This window comes from Puntigrus tetrazona, chromosome 7, assembly GCF_018831695.1.
Source record: "Puntigrus tetrazona isolate hp1 chromosome 7, ASM1883169v1, whole genome shotgun sequence".
Taxonomy (NCBI): Eukaryota; Metazoa; Chordata; class Actinopteri; order Cypriniformes; family Cyprinidae; genus Puntigrus; species Puntigrus tetrazona.
Genome location: NC_056705.1, coordinates 3,919,183 through 3,939,426, shown reverse-complemented (window position 1 = coordinate 3,939,426; position 20,244 = coordinate 3,919,183). Strand labels below are relative to the sequence as shown.

General features: G+C 39.4%; 2 protein-coding genes across 2 annotated transcripts in view; both read right to left on the bottom strand.

The window, feature by feature from the left end:
- The window catches only part of nalf1 (NALCN channel auxiliary factor 1), a 49,596-nt gene extending 40,351 nt beyond the window's left edge, over nucleotides 1–9,245 (bottom strand). The window contains exon 1 of the mRNA XM_043243335.1: nucleotides 7,941–9,245. Coding sequence (XP_043099270.1) covers nucleotides 7,941–8,627 — 687 coding nt within the window. The 5' untranslated portion in view covers nucleotides 8,628–9,245. The remainder of the gene's footprint in view (nucleotides 1–7,940) is intronic.
- Nucleotides 9,246–13,771: 4,526 nt separating this feature from the next.
- lig4 (ligase IV, DNA, ATP-dependent) lies at nucleotides 13,772–18,168 on the bottom strand. Its single transcript, XM_043245856.1, is given in 3 exon segments — nucleotides 13,772–15,496; nucleotides 15,499–17,131; nucleotides 17,986–18,168. Coding segments are annotated over 2 exon segments (2,730 nt in total). The 5' UTR covers nucleotides 17,117–17,131; nucleotides 17,986–18,168; the 3' UTR covers nucleotides 13,772–14,384.
- Nucleotides 18,169–20,244: the final 2,076 nt, after the last annotated feature.

Below are 20,244 nucleotides of genomic sequence, written 5' to 3'. Positions count from 1 at the left end.
GTCCAATTACTTACTAATTCATTAACAAGTTTCTTGTTAGTTAGTAGTAGTTACTAGAGCGCTAATATTGCGTTACTCATATGTTCTTGTGTAGTTATTCATAAATGAACCGTATTATAAAGTGTTACCAAGAACAATTCACCGACATCTAGATGCAAGTCACTATAATCTGTTTTGAATTTACGGTTTGAATTAGCTTGAGTTTACCAGTTTAAAGTGATGTGATAGCCTAACCTGCTTGTTTTCATTTTGAAGCTATTGTTTCTGTTATAATGTACTGATTCATATTAGTAATCAATAATGAATTATTATAATTGTACCTCCTATGACATGCTCTCGAGCCTGCGGTAGACTGACTCTGCTTGCACTCATTCATGTGATTTGTCGAGATGAGAGGCGACCCCTCCTGGTAGTGTGATTTATGTTGTGTCATTTCTAATCAGCCAGACACTGACGCTTTGAGAAATATAGAAGTGCCGGTACTGCATAGCACTGCATTAAGGGATTTTTAAAAAACTAAGAAAAACTCTAATAAAACACGAATAAACACAAATCAATGAATAGAATGTACATAAAAATGAATTGTAAAACTGTATAAATTAACCATATATACTAAATGTTTTTCTGTCTTATGAATTTTACTGATTGCAAACAACAGTGGAGGTTTTCACATTAAGGCACCTGAAAATGTTAAAATGCATTTTCTGCACACACACTGTATAATACCTTTTGTTGTGCTGTTTTTACTGAACAAATGAAATTGTATGGTAACAAACCATTTATTAAACAATATATTGTTTTATCGAATGCATTCATTTTAATACCAGAAATATGTGGGTTAGAGGGATAGTTCAAAATAAAAAATTGTCATCATTTATTCACTTTCATGTTGTTGCAAACCTGTATGAAGTTGAACACAAATGATGGTATTCAGAAAAACGTTGGTATCCAAAAAGTTTCTAGTTTCATCTGTTGTTTTTTTTTATATTTTAAGTAGATGCTTTTATCAGAATTTATTAGGCTTTCTAGTTTTTTTTTAATCCTAATGAAGGAAAACCATGTGAACATTTTTCAAGAAATTATGTAAGAATTTTTAATTTCTGGGTAAGCTGTCCCTTTAAGCGCTGATGTCAATGAAACAAAATAACTACAATTCCCTATAGGAAAATATATTCATTGTGCACAATTGCTAATGCTTCCTTCAATTATTCATGCGTGAATCTAATGCCATACTTCCATAGTATTTTTTTACCTGCTATGAAAATCAAAGGGATACTAGAATTTTTCTGTTCAACTCAAGAAAGAAATTCGTGGAACAACTCGAGGGTGATTCAATTATAATGAGTAAATCACAGAATGTTCATATTATGAAGCATTAATTCTAATCTCGTACAGTAAATATGGACATTAAACGAATGAGGAAGCACCAGTTTCCAACTATGCTAAAAATAATCTATGATTGCAGGAAGTGACATGGAAGGGGTAGAAAGAGCTATTCATAAAGCGCTGATGACTTGCAAAAGACTCTACATATAGTAATTACAAGAAATCCACCGAAAAGTAGCCTCGGAAAGACTAAAAATAAAGTAAAAATCTAATGAAAATTCTTCACCAGAGCTTCACGTTTAAGCCTTCTTGGCTACCTCGTCTGTTAGGGGTCCTCTCTAAGTACATTCATGAATTTTCTTTCTCTTTCATGTTAAAAGTAGCTTCTCTCGTGTAACGCAGAGAACCTCAGTCTTTGACATTTCCCTTCCTAAACCTTCATTGTATTATTCCTAACTCTTCGAAAACTCACACACGATACACTTGAAACATACTTCTACGGTTAACTATTGATTAACTACTTGTTTCGCACAAGGTCAACGGTTTCCCAGACTGCTTGACATCATCTTTTTTTACTGCTGTCTGTCAGTGAGGAGATCAATGGAGGGAGGAGCGTGAATCATGTTCTATTCACCCAGCAGGCGCCATACATACTGTTTCATTCAAAGCATGTCTGCACCAAATAAAACACTTTCAAGGGAGTGAAATACACTTGGCTTTCACAACTCGAACACTGTGGCCACTGAAAACAGCAACTGTACTTTTAAGGGAATACCTAAAACTAAGGCTCCCCATCAAGCCGCTTTCTGCTTACATCTTTAGGTCTATGGTCCCCATCTGTTTGGAGCATGTGTACTTGCTATTTTCTTTTCTCATCTCTCCTTTGAACTCTTTAATCTTTTCATTCAATAATAAGCTTACCATTAACGGCCTCTGAGGACAGGTACAATGCACATGGGCACAAATTTGCTCTTAAATAACCTCAAAGACGTTGCATTGATCAGGGAACAAATGATCACACTGTATGTGCAGTGCATGTAAAAAAAAAAAAAACAACACCTTTTCCTTAGCCTCTAGACAGAACATGTGGTCTGGAAACCTATATTGAGCTCTCCATTAAATTGCAGTCACTGTAATAGTTAAGTAGACTTAAATATATCTCACCCCGTTTGTTTTAGCCCCAGATGAATGATCATGCGGTGCTGTTCTATGAGTCACCTCTTTAAACACTGTGTAGTGGATGGAAAGTGTGAAATCGATCATTATCCAAGAAACGGAAGCTCTGTTGGAGGCTGTCAAGCCGCCAAAGATCCGCGATACATAGAGGCTGCTGCTGCTGCTTGTTGTAAAGTCACTGGTACTATGATGTTCTACAAAACAGCACATCAACGTCATCGGGAAATGGACAGCAAACTTGTTGCTGAGTTTTCGCAACATTATAAACTATTTTTCTCATTTACCAAGCATGCATTTACGCAAATTTGTGCAGAAAGTTTGTGAAGAAAAAAAACAACCAAAAACCAAAAACTGATTTTAAACAACAAATGAATCAATGGAAGAATTAACTGGCTCTGAGAACAACACACTTGGCATTGCTCTAGGATCTTGCTGTGTGTCTTTAAGGCATGAGTGTGTCTTTAAAGAACATCATATGTTTCCAGAGAATGATGAAAGACTGCCAAGGAAAGGTTGTGTACTTTATATGGAGGTTTGGGGCGTGGTTTATGCAAATGACTAACCTTGGGCAAAAAAATTCATAAAAGTCCTAAAAATATTTTTTGTTTACTTTCCAATTCACAAATTTAATTTGATGTTAATTCAAAATTGTATTTCAACTTTACACAAAAAAATCTAAATCGCATCTGTTTTTTGTTCAAAATCTTTGATAAAAATTCTAATAGATTGTAACATACTGAAATCTACTTTTGTATCACTTTATCTCCCAGTAATGTCTTAGAATGAAATTTAAATGCTTGTTTTTATGATCAAAACATAATACAGTGCAGCACAATAATGAATGAGAACATCTTGTTTTGTGTCCTTCAGAAGACAAAAAGTCTTGAGGGTGAGTACAGTAAATAATAAAAGGATATTTGGTCTTTGTTTTCATTTCTTCTAAAGCAGTAACCACAGCCTGGGATGGAAAATTGGAGGTCTGGGCTCTCTGAGGTACTTTACAGTCTTTCCTTGGGAATTAAAGAAGGTGAATCTGTATGAAGCCTCCAAGACTCTTATTGCTGACTGACGTCAAACTCACACTGACACTAATTAAGGTGCTGTACGATCTCCGTGGCAACCTATCCTCAAAAGCATTCTGACCCATACAGAGGTGTTCCGGCCTTCATCACCAAACCCAGTCAGTGTCTTCTTTTATTTCAAGAAATCACTTTATCAACAGAACATGGGTTATTTAAATAAATGAATTCATAAATGAATTATCTATTAAAGTGGTACAAAATAAATAAATAAAATGTCTCCATTAGTTGACATATATAAAAGCGTATGCGTGTTGGTCTGGCACCTTTTGCAGTGGCAGTGATGTAACGGAGATCTGGGACAGTGACCTTGGTTGTGGTTGTGTCCCTCACTGGAAGCCTGCTGCAGCAGCCCACGGCAAGCTTTTATGAATAAGCAAACACACTCAGCATTCTAATGCTGCCATGGAGACCTGACCCTAGCCAGAGCTTCAACCTCTTAGCTCCACCCATCAGCGTAATCCCATCCAATCCACAGCTTCATTTCAATGAACAGGAGTGGCAGGGGGTCTGAGCTCCAGCCTATGAGTTGATCCGAATGGCATCTCTACGAACGCATTATGCTAGCTATGATATGTAAAAAGCTCTATACTGTGTGTATATAATAAACTAAAATAAATACCTTGATGTAAATATAAATCGTAATAACTTCATAATATTACATCAGTATATCACTATTTTTGTTCAATTAAAACACTTGACCATGATGAAAAGGTTACCCAACCATCTGCAAACACCACGGTGAGGTGTATCTTTAGAACGGAGGATGACTCTCCAACCTGATAAGCTAAATGCCACCCATTAGGATGATTAAAAAAGAGCCCGATTATGCAAAGCTGGAAATGAATGGGCATTTGCCGAATCCTTTGTCTTGCTATTTGTGTGGTTCGTTTAAAGACTGAAAACACAAAATCACAATCTCTTTCTTCCTTTATTCTTTCTTTATCACCCCATTAAAGGAAAAGTTTGACCTTGTCATAAAACCTTGTCATCGTTTGATTCTGTCAGCATTCATCACCCTATTTTCCATGTTCCACAAAAGAAAGAAAACCAGGGGAAAACAATAAGAGTGTGAGGAAATGATGACAAAATTCACATTTTCGTGGGAAGCTATTGCTTTCATTTAGCAATGCTGAACAGAAGACACAACATGGAAAAAATGTGGAATCTATATATAAGTAGATTATTCAATTATCAATTAATGCATTTCATTGTAATGAAGAAAGAAAATAGAAGGAGAATGTGGGCGACAGACAAAATAGAGATGTCCCTTCAACTTTGAAAGAAATGAACAAGCAATTGTGCTAAATCCTTGCAGAGATCTTACCCTGTCGAGTGAGCTAACACTATCTATGCTCTAAGAGAAGTGTTGGGCTTGTCCTTATCTACTGTCAGTAAATAGGGTTTCACCTCAATAGCTATCGACTCCATACCACAAGCCTTTCTATATTGCCCATGGGAGACGATCAGCGGAAATCACAAAGATCTACTCCAAGCATTAAGAAAGATTTCCAATTGAAATGCAATGAGGGCGGCGTGTGACTCTCTACAGCAAGAAACGGCAGGTTTCACTGCTAGAATCAAACTGTTTCCAATCGCAGCGGAGTGGAAAAAGTCAGGGCAAGTAACACAGTATGCTTCTCGGTGTTCTTCTGCAGGATTTTTAATGAGGAATTAATTACGTGACACAAGAGAACGCACTGTAGTGTGAAAAAGGACATCAAAGGCATTCCACCTTTGAAGAAAACTACTGTCCACTTTTGGTCTCTGAGACACTAAACGTGGCCCATGTTATCAGTGATTTGCGATTGCTTTGTCACAGAACAGCCTAGCTGTAACACCGGTGCAACGGCGCAGAGCTCAATACAGTAGCTAAGAATAGCACACTATTGAGTAAAACCTTTTTGGTTTATTCCTCTAATCGCTACCCCCTCCCTCTGTTCATTTGTTTGTTGCCTATTTATAATGTCTGGTTTATTCATAGCAGTTGAACTGAACCTTTAGCACATTTTCACGAAATACGAACCAATGCACGCAGTCAAAAGCAACAGCGTCTTCCACACTCCGATGCAGAGCGAGGAAGGTGCCGAATGAAATCAACCTGAAGGCTGATCCGGCTGTCAGAGACGGCGTGTCACAGTGATTACCCGTCCTCTCAGTCTTTCTTTCCGTCTCTATCTCTCGCTGCTTAATCACAGCTGGGACTGGCTATCCCTTGCAGCTGCTTGCCAGAGGCTCTGACTGACTCCTGCCACATCCCTCTGCATTACGGCCTTCATTCACACTCACTGGTAGTTAATCAGGCTACGGTAATGCGCTTCGACAGTTGAAAATGTCCGAGAAACAGAACGGTATAAATATTCAACTGCATGCATGCTTTCCCGCTTGCGAGGCATTAAAAAGCACTGAATATAAATGCACTATAACGACACGATATCTTCGGCCGTATTGTGCCAGGAGTGATGAGCGCTTATGTTTTCCTGCACAGAAGAACAATGCAGCAAAACAGTATAGACTTATCGTCCACAATAACACAAAAGACTAATTTGTGGTTACTGGCCAGAATTTCTATCCTCAAACAATACTTTGCAAGCATTTAATAGAAATAATTGTTCTGTAGAGGCTGCTTCGGGGAGATTATTCGTATGGGAGGGTTTTTTTTTTTTGAATGGCAGTCCTGCGGCTGGGCACTTCGCTAAGATATGGCCAAGGCAAAGAAAACACCACGCACAGGTGGCAGCGGGAATCGTCCTGAAAAGAAACGTAACTCATCAACAGGTCGAAAAAAGCCTCACTCTCACCTTCTGTTCAACTCTTTTTACACTATATAGATTATTACTATCGTTTCTGACTAACAAAAGAGATTTTTTTATGAAAGGCGACTTTAGAAAGACAGATAAGGATTTTGGGGATTGCGGGTGTATCACAGATGCAGTGTCATAACCGTCTCTGGCAACGATGCGGTAGAAAAATACAAATTGCTTGTGTAATATTGGTCACCCTTGCCGGACCACAAAAGCGGTCGCATATAGCGCGGGTGTATTTTGAGCAAACGCAGGATCAAAATTATAATTTTTCTTTCATGCCAAAAATCCTTAGGAAAGATCATATTAAGTAAAGCTCATGTCCCATGAAGATATTTTATAACTCAATCGTTGGTTAGCGATATGCTTCATTTGTGCAACTTTAAAGGTGATTTTCTCATTATTTTTGCTTTCATTGCACCCTCAGATTCCAGATTTTCGAACAGTTGCGTCTCCTATTCTGACAAATCACGCATCAACGGAGAGCTCGTGTATTCAGCTTTTAGATAATGTATATATATATATATATATATATATATATATATATATATATATATATATATATATATATATATATATCTCAGTTTTTTGACCGGTTATGTGGTCCAGGTTCACAATTAAACATGTCCCCCGCATCAAAAGGCCTGTCCTTTCGTTTCAGAACCACGGACAGCGCGAGCAGCGATCGAGTCCTGTGCCAAATGAACCGGTGAATAAGCAAAACACGCCACCCACTTATTCACCGGCTTATCTGTTCCTCCTTCGTTTAAACGACAACTTACAAGCTTTCGGTAAATGTTTGACCATTAATTACGCAAAGCAACACGCGGGCGCAAAGAACACGGCGAGATCGCTTTTATCAGCGCGCAGGAACTATACACGCAGCGTGCCCTTTTTTCGTCGCCCAGGAGCAATCCATTTAGGACGACAGCGGGAGCTCGAAAATTAACCTTAATGTCAAGTTTATGGCGGTTAAGAGGGCACCCTGTTGCAGCGCGCGCGGAGTGCTGTGCAAACAAGACCAATGAGCGAGGGAAAATACTCTTGTGAGAGATTAGCCGGGAAAGCACCGCTGCCCTATTAGCGTTATTGAAATGCACTCAGTGTGGTGGACGTGAATGAACACCTGGCGGAGCAGCTCTATATTCAGTTCGGAGAGACGCACCTGCGCGCTACAGAGTGACGCACGCACGCACGTTGAAAGATCGGCTGTGCGGCGTTTTGTGCATTGACACGGTAACCTTGGATCAGCAGAAACACTTCATTTCTTCCCTGAGAACAATGGATTCTTGCGTCGACCGCGCTGTAGGAATCATCCGAGACAGCGGGAAAGGAAAAGTTTAAAAGCCCGTGCTGTCTCTTAAACGAGACGACCGCAAAGTTGACACCGCCAACAGATGCGAAACGCGGGAGGGGGGAAGCCGAATACAATACGAAATGCACTTTTCCCCCACTAAAACATCACCGCGTTACTGTCACCAGTTACCATGACGACTGAGAACGAAGAGCCAACTCCGTTCGGCGAAAACGAGAGATCCAGATCATAAAGCCCTACCTTGCATTCTTCCATGCACGTCCTCACCGAGTACACATCCGTCTCGTATTTGTCTGCCATCGTCTCAAATTCCTCATATTTCTCCTGCGCGTGCAGGTCGTAACGCTGGTACGCCTGAACGCACAGACTGCACCTGTTTAGGTCGCCGTCCGCGATCACGTCGAGGCTGCAGTTCAAATTGTCCGGACTTAACGATCCGTAAAGCAAATCCATAAGAGAGTACGAATTACAAAAGGAAAGGTACAAATCGCTCGTGTTCATCCACCGCGTCCCCTCCGTTTGCGAAAGGCCCCTGCACAAGTGGTCAGCGTCGACAAAAGTGAAGCAGTTTTCAGACAAACCATCCGGGTGGCAAGTTTCTAGTTGCCACAAAGGTTTGGTAGAATTGACTACAAAAATAGCATCTTCGTTTCTTCTGAGGCTGCTGTGTGTTGAAGGGAGGTCGGGTCTGTGGTTCGCGCTCATGTCCACTGAAGCTAACTTGTCTCGGGTCCTTGTCAGTTTGGCCTCGGCGCAGAACCACAGATGATCAGAAAGCAGAACGGTTAGGAATAAGAGGGACGCTAAGGACAATCGCCATCGCTGGGCCCTCTCGGAGTCGGTGAATGGCTTCTCGTTCTCGCGGGGAGCGCACCAAATTTTTAAGCCGTCATCTCGCTGCCGACACTTCCAAGCACCGCTGGTCATATTTTGGGAAAGCGCAGCTCTGGCTGACTCCACCGTGGGGGCTTTTCTGCCACAATAGTCATTGACGGGAGGTCTGCCTTGAGTTTTGCCCACTAAACGATGGCTGACGAGCGGTCGTGGCTCACCTCCGCGATTAACGATCGGTTGCTGCGTTCAGGGGGATTACTGCTTTCATTGTCGAGTCCCCTCTCCCCGTGCTTCTCCGGAGAAAAACCCAGCTATCTGTAGCAACATGTCTCTCCCTGCTCGTCTGTCATGGGTTCCGCTCTCCCCTTTTGCGCAGAGCCGCTACAACGCGGAAAAGCCAGCAGCGTCTGGCCGCTCGCTCTGGTGGAAAGCGCAAGGACTTCTCGTTTCGAAACGCTGAATCTCGCCTCCTCGGTCCGACAAGGTGGGATCTTTTCTCGCGAAACGACCCACAGTCATTTTGGCCGAACGCTAAGTTGCCGCCATGTTCGTTTTGAAAGAGTTCTTGAAAGAGAGCAGGGTCATTTGCGTCAGCTCGTGCGATGTGATTGATCCATCGCGGCGACCCGGCCGATTTGCAAACTGTTCGTATAGGCTGAGCCGATACACCGTGGCGAGAGATAACATGGTTGCCGGTCAAGAAAATAAGCCCTCATAATCATCACGTTAGAATCTATAACACGTTTACATCAACAGGTTGAACAGCTGCACAAGAAGAGCTCGTGCACTGGGAAACTATGCATTATTGCTTGAAACCAACATTAGGTCAGATAGACTATATGTCATGCACTCTGCAAAGCGAGAGTGCCAAGATGCTGTAAGGCTTAAATCACATTGGCATAAATTCAGTCATATTTATGATTGGTAAAAAAATGGTAACCTGGGATTATTACTTTAAAGAGATATTTCTACATGATTTAACCAATATAAAGCAGTTCCAGTATACACTGCCATACTCATCGCTGATAAATGTGTATTTAAAGCGTATATATAACTATATGCAAAGGGTTAGTTTCGTCATTTTGTGACGATCCCAACCTGTATGACCTTTGTTCTTGAAACACAAAAAAAATGATTTCTTGAAAACGCACCTCCACGCAAATCAAAATGGTCCAGTCATAATTGGTTTATGTGGACAAACCTTTAAAGCATAATCGATATAAGCAGTCCACAAAACCGTAAGATGATGTAACGCACCATAGGTTGGTCAAAACAAAACTTGAATTTTCCTACACCGCCTTTTTCTTTTTTATTGGAAGGTCGGTCTTTGTTTTTGATTTAGATTTTTTCGTCTCTGGACAGCCATTTGGTAGTGTGTGAACCTGTCGCATTTGCATAAATCGACAAACAAATACTCGCAGAGCATGTAATGACCTGAAACTCGACACATTAGAGCTGTCTAATCAACGGCATATGTGTTCATGCTTGCAAAGCGCATTTTTTTCCCTTCATCTCCTTCATTCTCTCTAATCAGCAGCACGATGATAGATGCTGCGATGAGAAAGCTAATAGAAAACGGGTCACAAATGTGAAAACATGCGCCTAATGTGTATTGACTTAACAGAAAATCTAAAAACAGCGAGTGGCAATAATTACAATGATTTTTCTATTTGCTTTACAACATTATTTCCAGCAGTGGTTTGAATGAAGAACTTTTAACATCCATTGAAACTTTCCAATGCACAGAAAGTTGAAAAAATGACAACAGCTGTTCACCGTAAGGTGATTTGGACCCAAAATGGTTATTGCAAACTCTCAGAATCTTTGTTTTTAAGAGTATAAATAGGATGCGCGGAGAATGCTTCTTGTAAACACAGTGGTTTTGTTTATTTGGCACCACTATTATTTGTTATTTCTGGTCATTAACTATTATTAGTCAAGCTACAATTAAGTCCTGCGTTGCACTTTGAAGTAGCAATTAAGAACACTTTCCATTTCCTCATTCCAGCATGCAGTATTTGTCTGCTACAGGCCATATGGTCACATGTTGCCAAATGCTTTAAACATGCATTACCATGCATCAAGTTTTCCCAATTTATTACACCTATTGCAACATTCTACCAATTGCAAGGTTGCTGAATTTATATCGCCTCTCAATTTTCAACACCTTTTAATTACGATCTATCCTTAAAGCCCGCATATTGTAATTAAGAAGACATTGACATAAGCCTTTATAGTTGTGTACTCAGCATATTCATGGGTAATTGGTGAAAGGATATAGTCAGGAGTGTGGAGAGCGAAGGCGCTATCTTTAAGCACACCTGAGGATGTTATCTTGGAACAATATCCATAAACAGGGTCAGATTCATTTCTTGAGCTGCAAGAAACCGTAGATTTAAAACGACTTAAAGGAACCAAACTGACTGATGTTGAAGCAAAACAACTTTGGGGAATGCACACACCATTATTTATTCACAGTTACCCCTCTGAGCTTTTTCGGTAATCAAAATCAATAGATTGTGAGAAGTTGTGTTTTTTTCAGATACAGTAAGCAAACCAGAAACGAGAGACTGAAGGAATATCTCACCGAAAGAAACTTTTAGTTGATATCCAAAAAGGGGACTGAGCGGAACAGGTTGCATATACAGAATAAGCCAAGGGCATCTAATGTGTTTGACCTGGCACGATTTACTAAAATATCATGCTTTAGACTGTAATCAAATACATTAAAAAGACAATAAATAAGACATTGATGGAATGTCTCTCCAAAAGAGCTTTTACATGGCGTATATTTAAATTTTGATATACATATTTTACATATGCATCTGTTTACGCTTCTTAGACGTAGATCTTTAGGATGAATTGGGAAGAAAAAGGACACCACTGTGCCTCTAAGCGAAACAAAACATACCGAACAAGGATTTCATGTGAAGCCGTTTAGATCAAAACATGCCCTTACAGAGGTGCAAGGTAAATCCTCTCTCCTCTCCACAGCCCTTTTCAAAATGTTTCATCACTTCAAAGCGAACATTCAGAAGCGGGTCAAAGACAACATATAATCCCTCGGAATGTGGATTTATCCTCCCTTCTCCTGAGACAGGAAACAGACAGAGAAAAATATTCTGATTGAAAGCCTTATCTGAATACGAGTACTATCGCACTCATTTAAAGGATGTTAGGCTGGGGATCTGAGACCTGTAAACTCCATTCATACCACAGCGGGTGCCCGTATGTGTGCTGAGATCATGGCATTAAAACGACAATAGTATTCAAGCTGAGCAAACACACAAAGCAAGGCTATAATTCAGCAGGCTCTCAAATTATACAGTATGACTCATGTATAAGAATGCAATGTTATGCTGAAATTTCCAGCAGTCCTTTCTTTGTGTTTCCTTCTCTGTTTCCTTATTCATTATAAAGTCATCATTATTAAACCAACAACAATAATTTGTCATCATCACCATCACCATCATCATCATCATCATCATCATTTCTTTTAGTAATAACTGTCTTCGTCTCAGTAATAACCAATCATGATGGAGTTTTCTCTGAAAAAGACCAATGGCTATACAGACACCGGGATAAAATTACATTTATCAAAACAACTCTTGGCAGGAAGCTGAGGTGAATTAAGCCAGTTGGATATGCACATGCTATTCAGTGGCCAAGCACATCAGATAATTCAGGAGACATTAGAATGCTGGATAATGAGGGTTGGTTCAAAAAAATAAATTAAAAAAACATGTTTTGTCACTCCATATGATAAGCAGCATTGACTCATGCCAATAACACCGTCCGCCTTACATAACTCAAGACAAATTGCTTTTGACAGGATCTTCCTTAAACATCCTTGGACCGGTGGCTTTAAACTAACACGTCACCGGAGGGAAAGCAAACTCCTTTGCAAGGCAAATTCCCCACTTTTGAGTCAAATCTTCTAGCTTTCAGTGGGCTGGGGTCGGGGGGATGTTTTTCTTACAAGTACGTTTATTTCCAGGAAGCCCCGGGGTATTGGATCTTTTCTTCTCTACCTAGTATAAACACCCAATTACTGCTGCTAACTGACTTAGACTTAACTGCTCAACGAAAAACTGCACGGGAGAAAAAATATAATATGCTTTCCTCTGGACTTTAACATCAAAACACAAACCAAGGCTAATCGATATTAAAATCTTTAATCTTTCAAAAAAATAATACTGCAAAGCCCGTAAACAATATCAGCGACTAAACTCAAAAAGCAGTCAAAGTTACTGCAGGCTGATATAAACTCACGATAATCCTGACCTTTTCCATAAAGGAAACCTTTAACAGTGGGCGCACCAGCTATAGCAGGCACTCTGGGACACATCTTCGGTCAGATTCATATTACCTTTCGACGTCCTTGCTTTTCTGATCCAAAATAAGTATTTGTTTTTCTTCTTTGTTAGCGAGCTTCACTCTCCCTGTAGATCTGCACGGGAGGGCGGTTTCACACTCAAAGCTTATAATGCATGCGAAAGACCAAACAAAAAGAGACAATGAAGAATTTGCACAAAAACTTTTCTTCCCAGGGTTTTCTTTTCACACTCTGCCGGTGCGATTGTTTATAATAGCAGTCTGTATCTTTTCAACTGATGAGGTAATGTGTCTTCTTGTCTCTTAGACTTTACATTCCAGAAGAGACTGATACTTCTGTCATTATTAAAAAAAAAAATCTTGTTATCTAATACTTAGAGTTGGAGTAAACCAGTAAACTAATGGCAAACTGTGCTGAAAATGGAAAACGGTCATTGTACTATGCCAATTATCTAATGACAATTTTCACTTTAAAGGTCTGGTTCACTTAAAAGATGTTGTCTGTGGCTATTCAGACCAGATTTCAAGAAAGAAATATAAATCTAAAGTCCCTCCCTAAACACATCACACTCTATTGTCTTAGGACCATTCCTGTTATGGCTCTGCAGTATAAATTTCCAAACCAAAGCACCTTCCACACTAAATGTGGTTTTCATAACTTTCATTTTCAATGAAGGATGAATTTGTCACTCACACACCTTCACAAACTCACACCAATTAGCTAGTGTAATATCCATATTACTCAAACGCAAGTCTATCTTTACAATACCTAGACACACAGCTGAATGTGTTTGAGTGTGAAGCCTCTATCGTTTTATTAACGCTCTGGAAATGAGATCTCTGGAAGCATTGCAGTAACTCCCATTCCAAACAATTAGAAAGCTACAGCTCTCGCACAATAAATTCAGTGTGCTTGACAAGCTGTTCAAATGGAACTTCAAGCTTGTCAGAAGCTCAATTTGTCTGACTGTAATGAGTCAAGTTAATGTACAAGAAAAACACTTTTGACAGCTTCAATTAAAATTGTGAATGCTTCTTTAAGAATCAAATTTAATTACATGTTATTTTGCATGTAATTTCCATCTTAAGTAATAGTACAGTATCAATGTAATTAATAGGGCAACATATAAAGGCTGAGACTCTTAACCATTAGGTTATAACCACCCCATTTAATAAATCACATAATTTTGACATTTTTATTTACAACAAAAAGTGTATGAGAAAAATAAACTTTTTCCCCTCCAAAATGGCATTATTTCCATCTGTAAAAATGTTTTCAGTGCTTTAAATCAAACACAGTCTTACTTAGTGCTTTAAATCAGAGACATACAACACACTTTAAAAGCAAGGTACTGATGTACTGTCACATACTGTAATCCTTTCCGGTCCCAACAGTTTATATATTAAAATGGTTACCTTTAAATGCAACTAATGCGTATCCAGTATAGGTTATTATAGCTCGTTTTAAAACACCACAATCTTCTAGACTTATATTTTGTGTAGTAGCCTTCATTGTTATATTAGGTAGTCGGTCTCATCCACTACATGACCTGCTTTGATGGAATCGGTCACCCAAGATTCTCTGACAATTTTGAACTTCTTAGTATGTAGTCGCCTCAGCGTCTTCAAGTCCAGAGTTCTTCTCTCACTTTCGACTATGACATGGGAGATTCCTTCCCTCAGTTTCTCCACAACCGTACCACCATGAAATCGGAACTCTAAGGCACGTGTGTCCAAACTTGTACCCTTTATGATGGTTTTTGGATCTCCCAAGTCGGCACACCGGTCAAAGTATGCAGTGTAAGGCCTAAAAACGCTAGTGGGCAAATTGTCCCAGGCATTATCTGCTTCTATCTGTGCCACTGATGAACATTCAGCTTCTTCTGTCGGGCCAATCCTTTCAAAGACTTCCCTCAGCTGTTGTTCATCAGTGTCAACATAATAACTGTCTCCATACTGATCATACCCTTCAGCGAAGTGGTCCCTGGTGGAAGGTGACATGTGGATCATGTGACGAGGTTGCCATGGTATAACCTGCTTATTTTCCAGACACTCCAGAAGCCAAGTAGCCCACACCACATCATGCTGGTCTGAGGAGATGAGGTTCTTTACTCTCATGTTCTGCACAGCTGCAATCACACAGTACGTATCTTTCCCAGGGTTCTGCACAACAATGCCTCCACAGCGGGCCACAACTTTCTCAAGCTCTGCCTTGGAATTTTCCTCATTACCATTTATCACACAAAACTCCACATCTTCAAACATATCCGTCTCTTTGATGACTGCTGATAAATCCTGAGATTTAAAGTGGTCAATGACTCCGATTGTCTTCTTGGGCTTGGCTACAAACCTGTGCTTCTTCTTTTCAGGCTGGTCCTCTTGGATATGTAGATGTCTGGATGCCAGCTTTCCAGAAGCTCTGGAGCGGAACTGGCTCAGTTCAGTCAAGGTCATGCACTGATACCACTCTTTGTCTTCTCTGATTCTTTCTATTCTGGGAAAACGTAATGTGCAGTTGGTCTTATACATTTCACTGGAGACGATCTCTGCAGCTTTGACCTGTATGATCACTGAGTTGCGTGGTTCTATGTAAACCTCTGGTTTTTCTGTTCCACACAAGATGGCAGCGGAGGATTATTTCTGTTGTAAACCTTCCAATGTTTGGCCAACTTCAGACCAAGATCGTAGAGTTCCTTCATGGTGTAGCCTGATCCAATGCGGCAGAGGGTATGGAAAACCGTAGGCTTCTCCCCTGGACTTGGCACCTCTGCTACAGCACACAGAAAATGAGAGAGCATCCCGCTTCTCCGGCCTTTACCCCAGTAGCCTCCCACTATTAGCAGATCGAGCTCATCCATCAGACCATCCACATATTCAGGCTTAATTTTCACCCAACCTTCTCCCCGTTTATCTGGCTTATAGATGGACATGGGATCCTTCACCATAATTCCCTCTTCTAGATTGTCAATGGCCTCATTGAGAGAATTCACCACGTCTTGCATTGTTTTGCATTCAATTTTTGTGACCAGCTGTATACGACCTTTGACTGGCGTAAATATAGTCTCAAGAATTTCGTAACGCTTCTTTAGAGGTTCATTGGCAAACTTCTGATTGTTTACTAACAAGACGTCAAACACGCAAAAGCAGGTTTGCAAATCAGAGTCATCCATCAACCTTTTAATATCGAACTTGCTGCCCTTCTGCATGAAGGTCTCAGTCGTAGGGTTATAAGCCATCATCTCTCCATCCAGTATGCAGTTTACCACATGAGGTTTAAAGACGTTGTGAATGTATGGTGTGAGGGAGCCCTCTAGTGGAGAGGCCCCAAACTGTTGCGTGTACTCATAAGAGTTCCTCGTATAGTATTTGTAAACGTCTCCAGCTTTGTGCAGCTGAATGCGTTCACCATCAAGCTTTGTCTCAATATAGAATGTCCGGTTGCCCATTTGCTTCTCTATCTGTCTCACATTGGCAACAGCGGCCAACATCGGTTTAAAGGCAGAAAACATATCAATGGAGACCTCACTGAGGGACACAGATGGATCATGAAGTTGTCGGCAGACCTTATTCAGATCTGTGGTGACATTGTAGAGTTCTGCTGCATCTGGATGGAAAACCTGAAGTACTGTCTCCTTGCTGATACCAAGTTTCATGTCCTTGAGGATCATTCTAATGAGCCACTTTTGTTCCAAAGCTGAACTCTGGGTTATCAGATGCAAAAGGCTTTTCTTCACTTGATCTTTCTGTTTGCTAGCATTGTTGATAGCTACGGAATCCAAGAAGTCATTGACTTCTTTAATGCTTAAATTCCCTTGACTTGTACACCTTTTCTTCAGGACAAAGTAGGCCATGAGGGCAAAGTCCCCTGCTTCTCCTTGACTCGTGGTTGGAGCTCTGTAATTTAGAAGTTTGTTTGCCTCAGGTCCATTTTTAGGTAGGCCTAAAACTTCAATGTATAGTTTGGCAAGCATGTTTTCTTTTATACCGTAAGCCATTCGCTCTCGCTCAAATTGAGGCACAATAAGACGCATCGCTGCGTAAAATGAATCTGTGGTATTAGAATTGTCCTTGTGAAGTGCTGCATGGAAGTTCCTCCAAGAATCAATAAAATCCTTTAGAATTTTGCTTTTGTCTGGTCGAAGTTTGGTCTTTTGGATGTTCTCCAGAACTGTGCAGAGGTCGATGAACGGAACTTGTGCAGCAACAGCCGTCTGTGGTGTGGCATCACTTTTTGAGGCACCTTCCATCGTTGCAGAGGACACCTGAGGGGACAAAAGACACATGGAGTTTATCCAAAGAGTTGTGCTTTTTTTTAGAGCAAGAAAATAATAGCTTATATATGAAAATTTAATATATGACATGTTACCTACATAAAAATGTACATTCTCCCTGATTCGATTGTGTACATACTCTAACGATATTTATATGATTATTTTTATGTGGCCATGGCAGCTATATGTAAACAATATATGTCAACAAAAAAGTCAGTTTGTTTATATAAATGTTAATAAATGTTCATTTCTATTTTATATATTTCCTTATTTAACATCCATAAGTATTGACAGGTTTTAGGGTGGATAAACATGTACATACCAAATATGTGCAAAACTTTATTACACGCATAAAAACTAATGCTAATATATGAATCTGTCCCAATTTCTATTTAGTAACATATCCTGTCACTCTAACCTAAAAACATAAGCAGACCATTAGACTCATTCACATACTGCGCTTTTTTCCACACAGAGTATAACTAATGCTTTTCTTTCATCTAATTTCTAAGCGATCAGCCTTTTACTGTATATAACTGATTCATTTCCCTTGAGGTTCAGTCTAACCTAAAAACATATGCAGACCAATGCAATTACAACTTACACAAAGCAGAACGAATCACTTTCTTTCTTAAACGGAATGCTAACGGGATGCTTTCACTATTTTGAAGCAACTCCAATATATTTTAATACATAATTAAAATATGCTATATAAGTAAAAGGCCTAACAATAACGTTAATTGCCAAATGATCGTATTGTAAAATTTGGTAAGCATTTAAAAGCGTCACTTTGGCAAATAAAAAAATATTTACATACCAGAAACCATAACAAACTATTGAGTTACCTTTGAACGAAGACTTCTGAAACGGGAGTCAGTTCATGTCAACTTCCGTGTTATTTTCAGGATGCTCATCAAACAATTATCGGAATTATCTGCATATAATGTGATTTAATTAAAGTGTCGTTCATGCTGTGTTATTTTATGCAAGCAACGAATCTTGCAAATTCCAGCCAGCCTGTCGGGAAGTTTTTTAATGTAACACAAGGTGTATACTTCTTCTCCTGGTTTAATAGACGACTTTACCGCCACCTACAGTACATTCACTAAACTGAACCTAAAGATCCAGGGATTACAATGGGTTTAAAGAAACATTTACAGAGTTTCACGTTATCATTTATTAATAGCTTTTGAAGGACATAATAATTTAGGCTGTATTTTTGCTTGGTTCTTTCTCTGAGGTGGTAGAATGTTCCTGCTCACTGGTTCCTACATCACTGCAATGAATCCTTTCAACATTTAAGCTGAATCATTTGGATGATTTTTATTCGTTTGGGTTTATTTTTGGCAGTTTCAGCAAAGTGTAAAAAAGAAAATAGGAAAATATTCAATATTCTCAGATCGGTTTCAGGCGTTATTCATATGTATACATAAATGTGATATGAATTGGATACATGCACTCATTTACATTTTACACTTTAGTCATTTAACATACGCTTTTATTCAAAGCAACTTGCAAATGGAGACAATGGAAGCAATCAAAACCAGCAAAAGGACAACAACATGCAAGCATATATATATATAGAAAGTATATATAAGAAAATCAAGTAGATAGAATATAGAAAAAAAGAAACTTATTTTGTGGTAGATAGAATGTAGATAGAATACAGAAACTCTAGTGTCAGTTTTTAAAGAGTAATGAGTCACTGAGTCAGATTTCACTGAAAAAGCTAAATTTGTGAATGATGTTAAAGAAAAGAAAATCTGAACTTTGATTACAAAATATAAATATACATCCTAATGAAAAACCTACTAAAAAAGAAATTATGCATTAAAATGCTTTTCTCAGCAAGAATGTATTGTGTATACTTATTAGTATGTTTGAAATAAATATATAATGAATATATTTTTATGTGTGTATTACTTTTTTACCAAAATACACCGATATACTATGAGCGTTTGGGCATTCAAGACTTGCTAGCTAATTATTTATCACAAGAAACAGTAGTCTTCTTAAGCAGGGTTTAAAAAAATGTATTTATTTGTTTAAAAGAATTAAAAAGAATTTATTTGTCATTGTGCAACACAATTTGGAAACTACACGCAAAAGCAACTTGATAGAAAAAGAAGTGAAGTTGTTTGTTTGAAATGCCAGGTTACATGCTGTATAGATTATCTTATCTCTTTGAATTTTAAATCTTCATCTATACGTGCACATTGCGCCATTAAAACCTCTATGTGAGCATACTTGTCCATTAGAAAAAAAGGGCAAGGGAAGAATTTAAGATTTCAGTAAATGTGCAGGGACACCACCACATCCCCTGCCTCTGCCCAGAAACCGAAAGGTATCTATAAACTGCTTTATTACATAAAAAACGTTTTACTTTATTAAATGATATCAGAGCAAATGGCCTATAGGCCTTACATACAGAGAAATTGCTTATGGTCATGATTACGAGGGCACAATGTTTATGCAAGTATTTTTAGGAATCCTTTGCTTTGGGGTTAAAAGCCTGTGCCCTCAAATAATCCAATCATAATGCAAACATGAACCCTCGACCTGAAGCGCTGGAGCAGAAGAGCTGAGTGAGCCAGAATGAATTTGTCAAAAGGCCAGCAGTGTGTTTGGAATTTATATACTCACCACTAGAGGGAAGTACTTTCCGTATGAGCTGGAACTGCACTGCTGGAACTGTGTCACAGCCCTGGCTTGTTTACATCAGCCCTGCAGTGGACAAACCGTTGAAGGGACACTGACCATCTTATCCCTCCAACTGCCATCCTTCAGAACGACAACATCGGTGCTACCAACGGCTTGACACTTCACATCTCATCAACTGGAATTGCATGCATGAAAACAAGAAACAGCTCGTTACATAACACTCCGTGTGCGTGATCGTGGGGTTGTGTAGATGTGTGTGTGTGTGCACAAGAGGTAGAGGGAACTGTGATTAAGTGAACCGAACTAGGGAGAGTGTGCTGAGCTGGGAAATGGTAAACAAGTGACGTAAGCATTTGTGGTGAGTCCATTTTCAAGTGGCACCAAACAATGTGTGCGTGTTTTGTGCAGGGGGTTTAGAGCATGGAAAATGTTCTGTTGTCAGG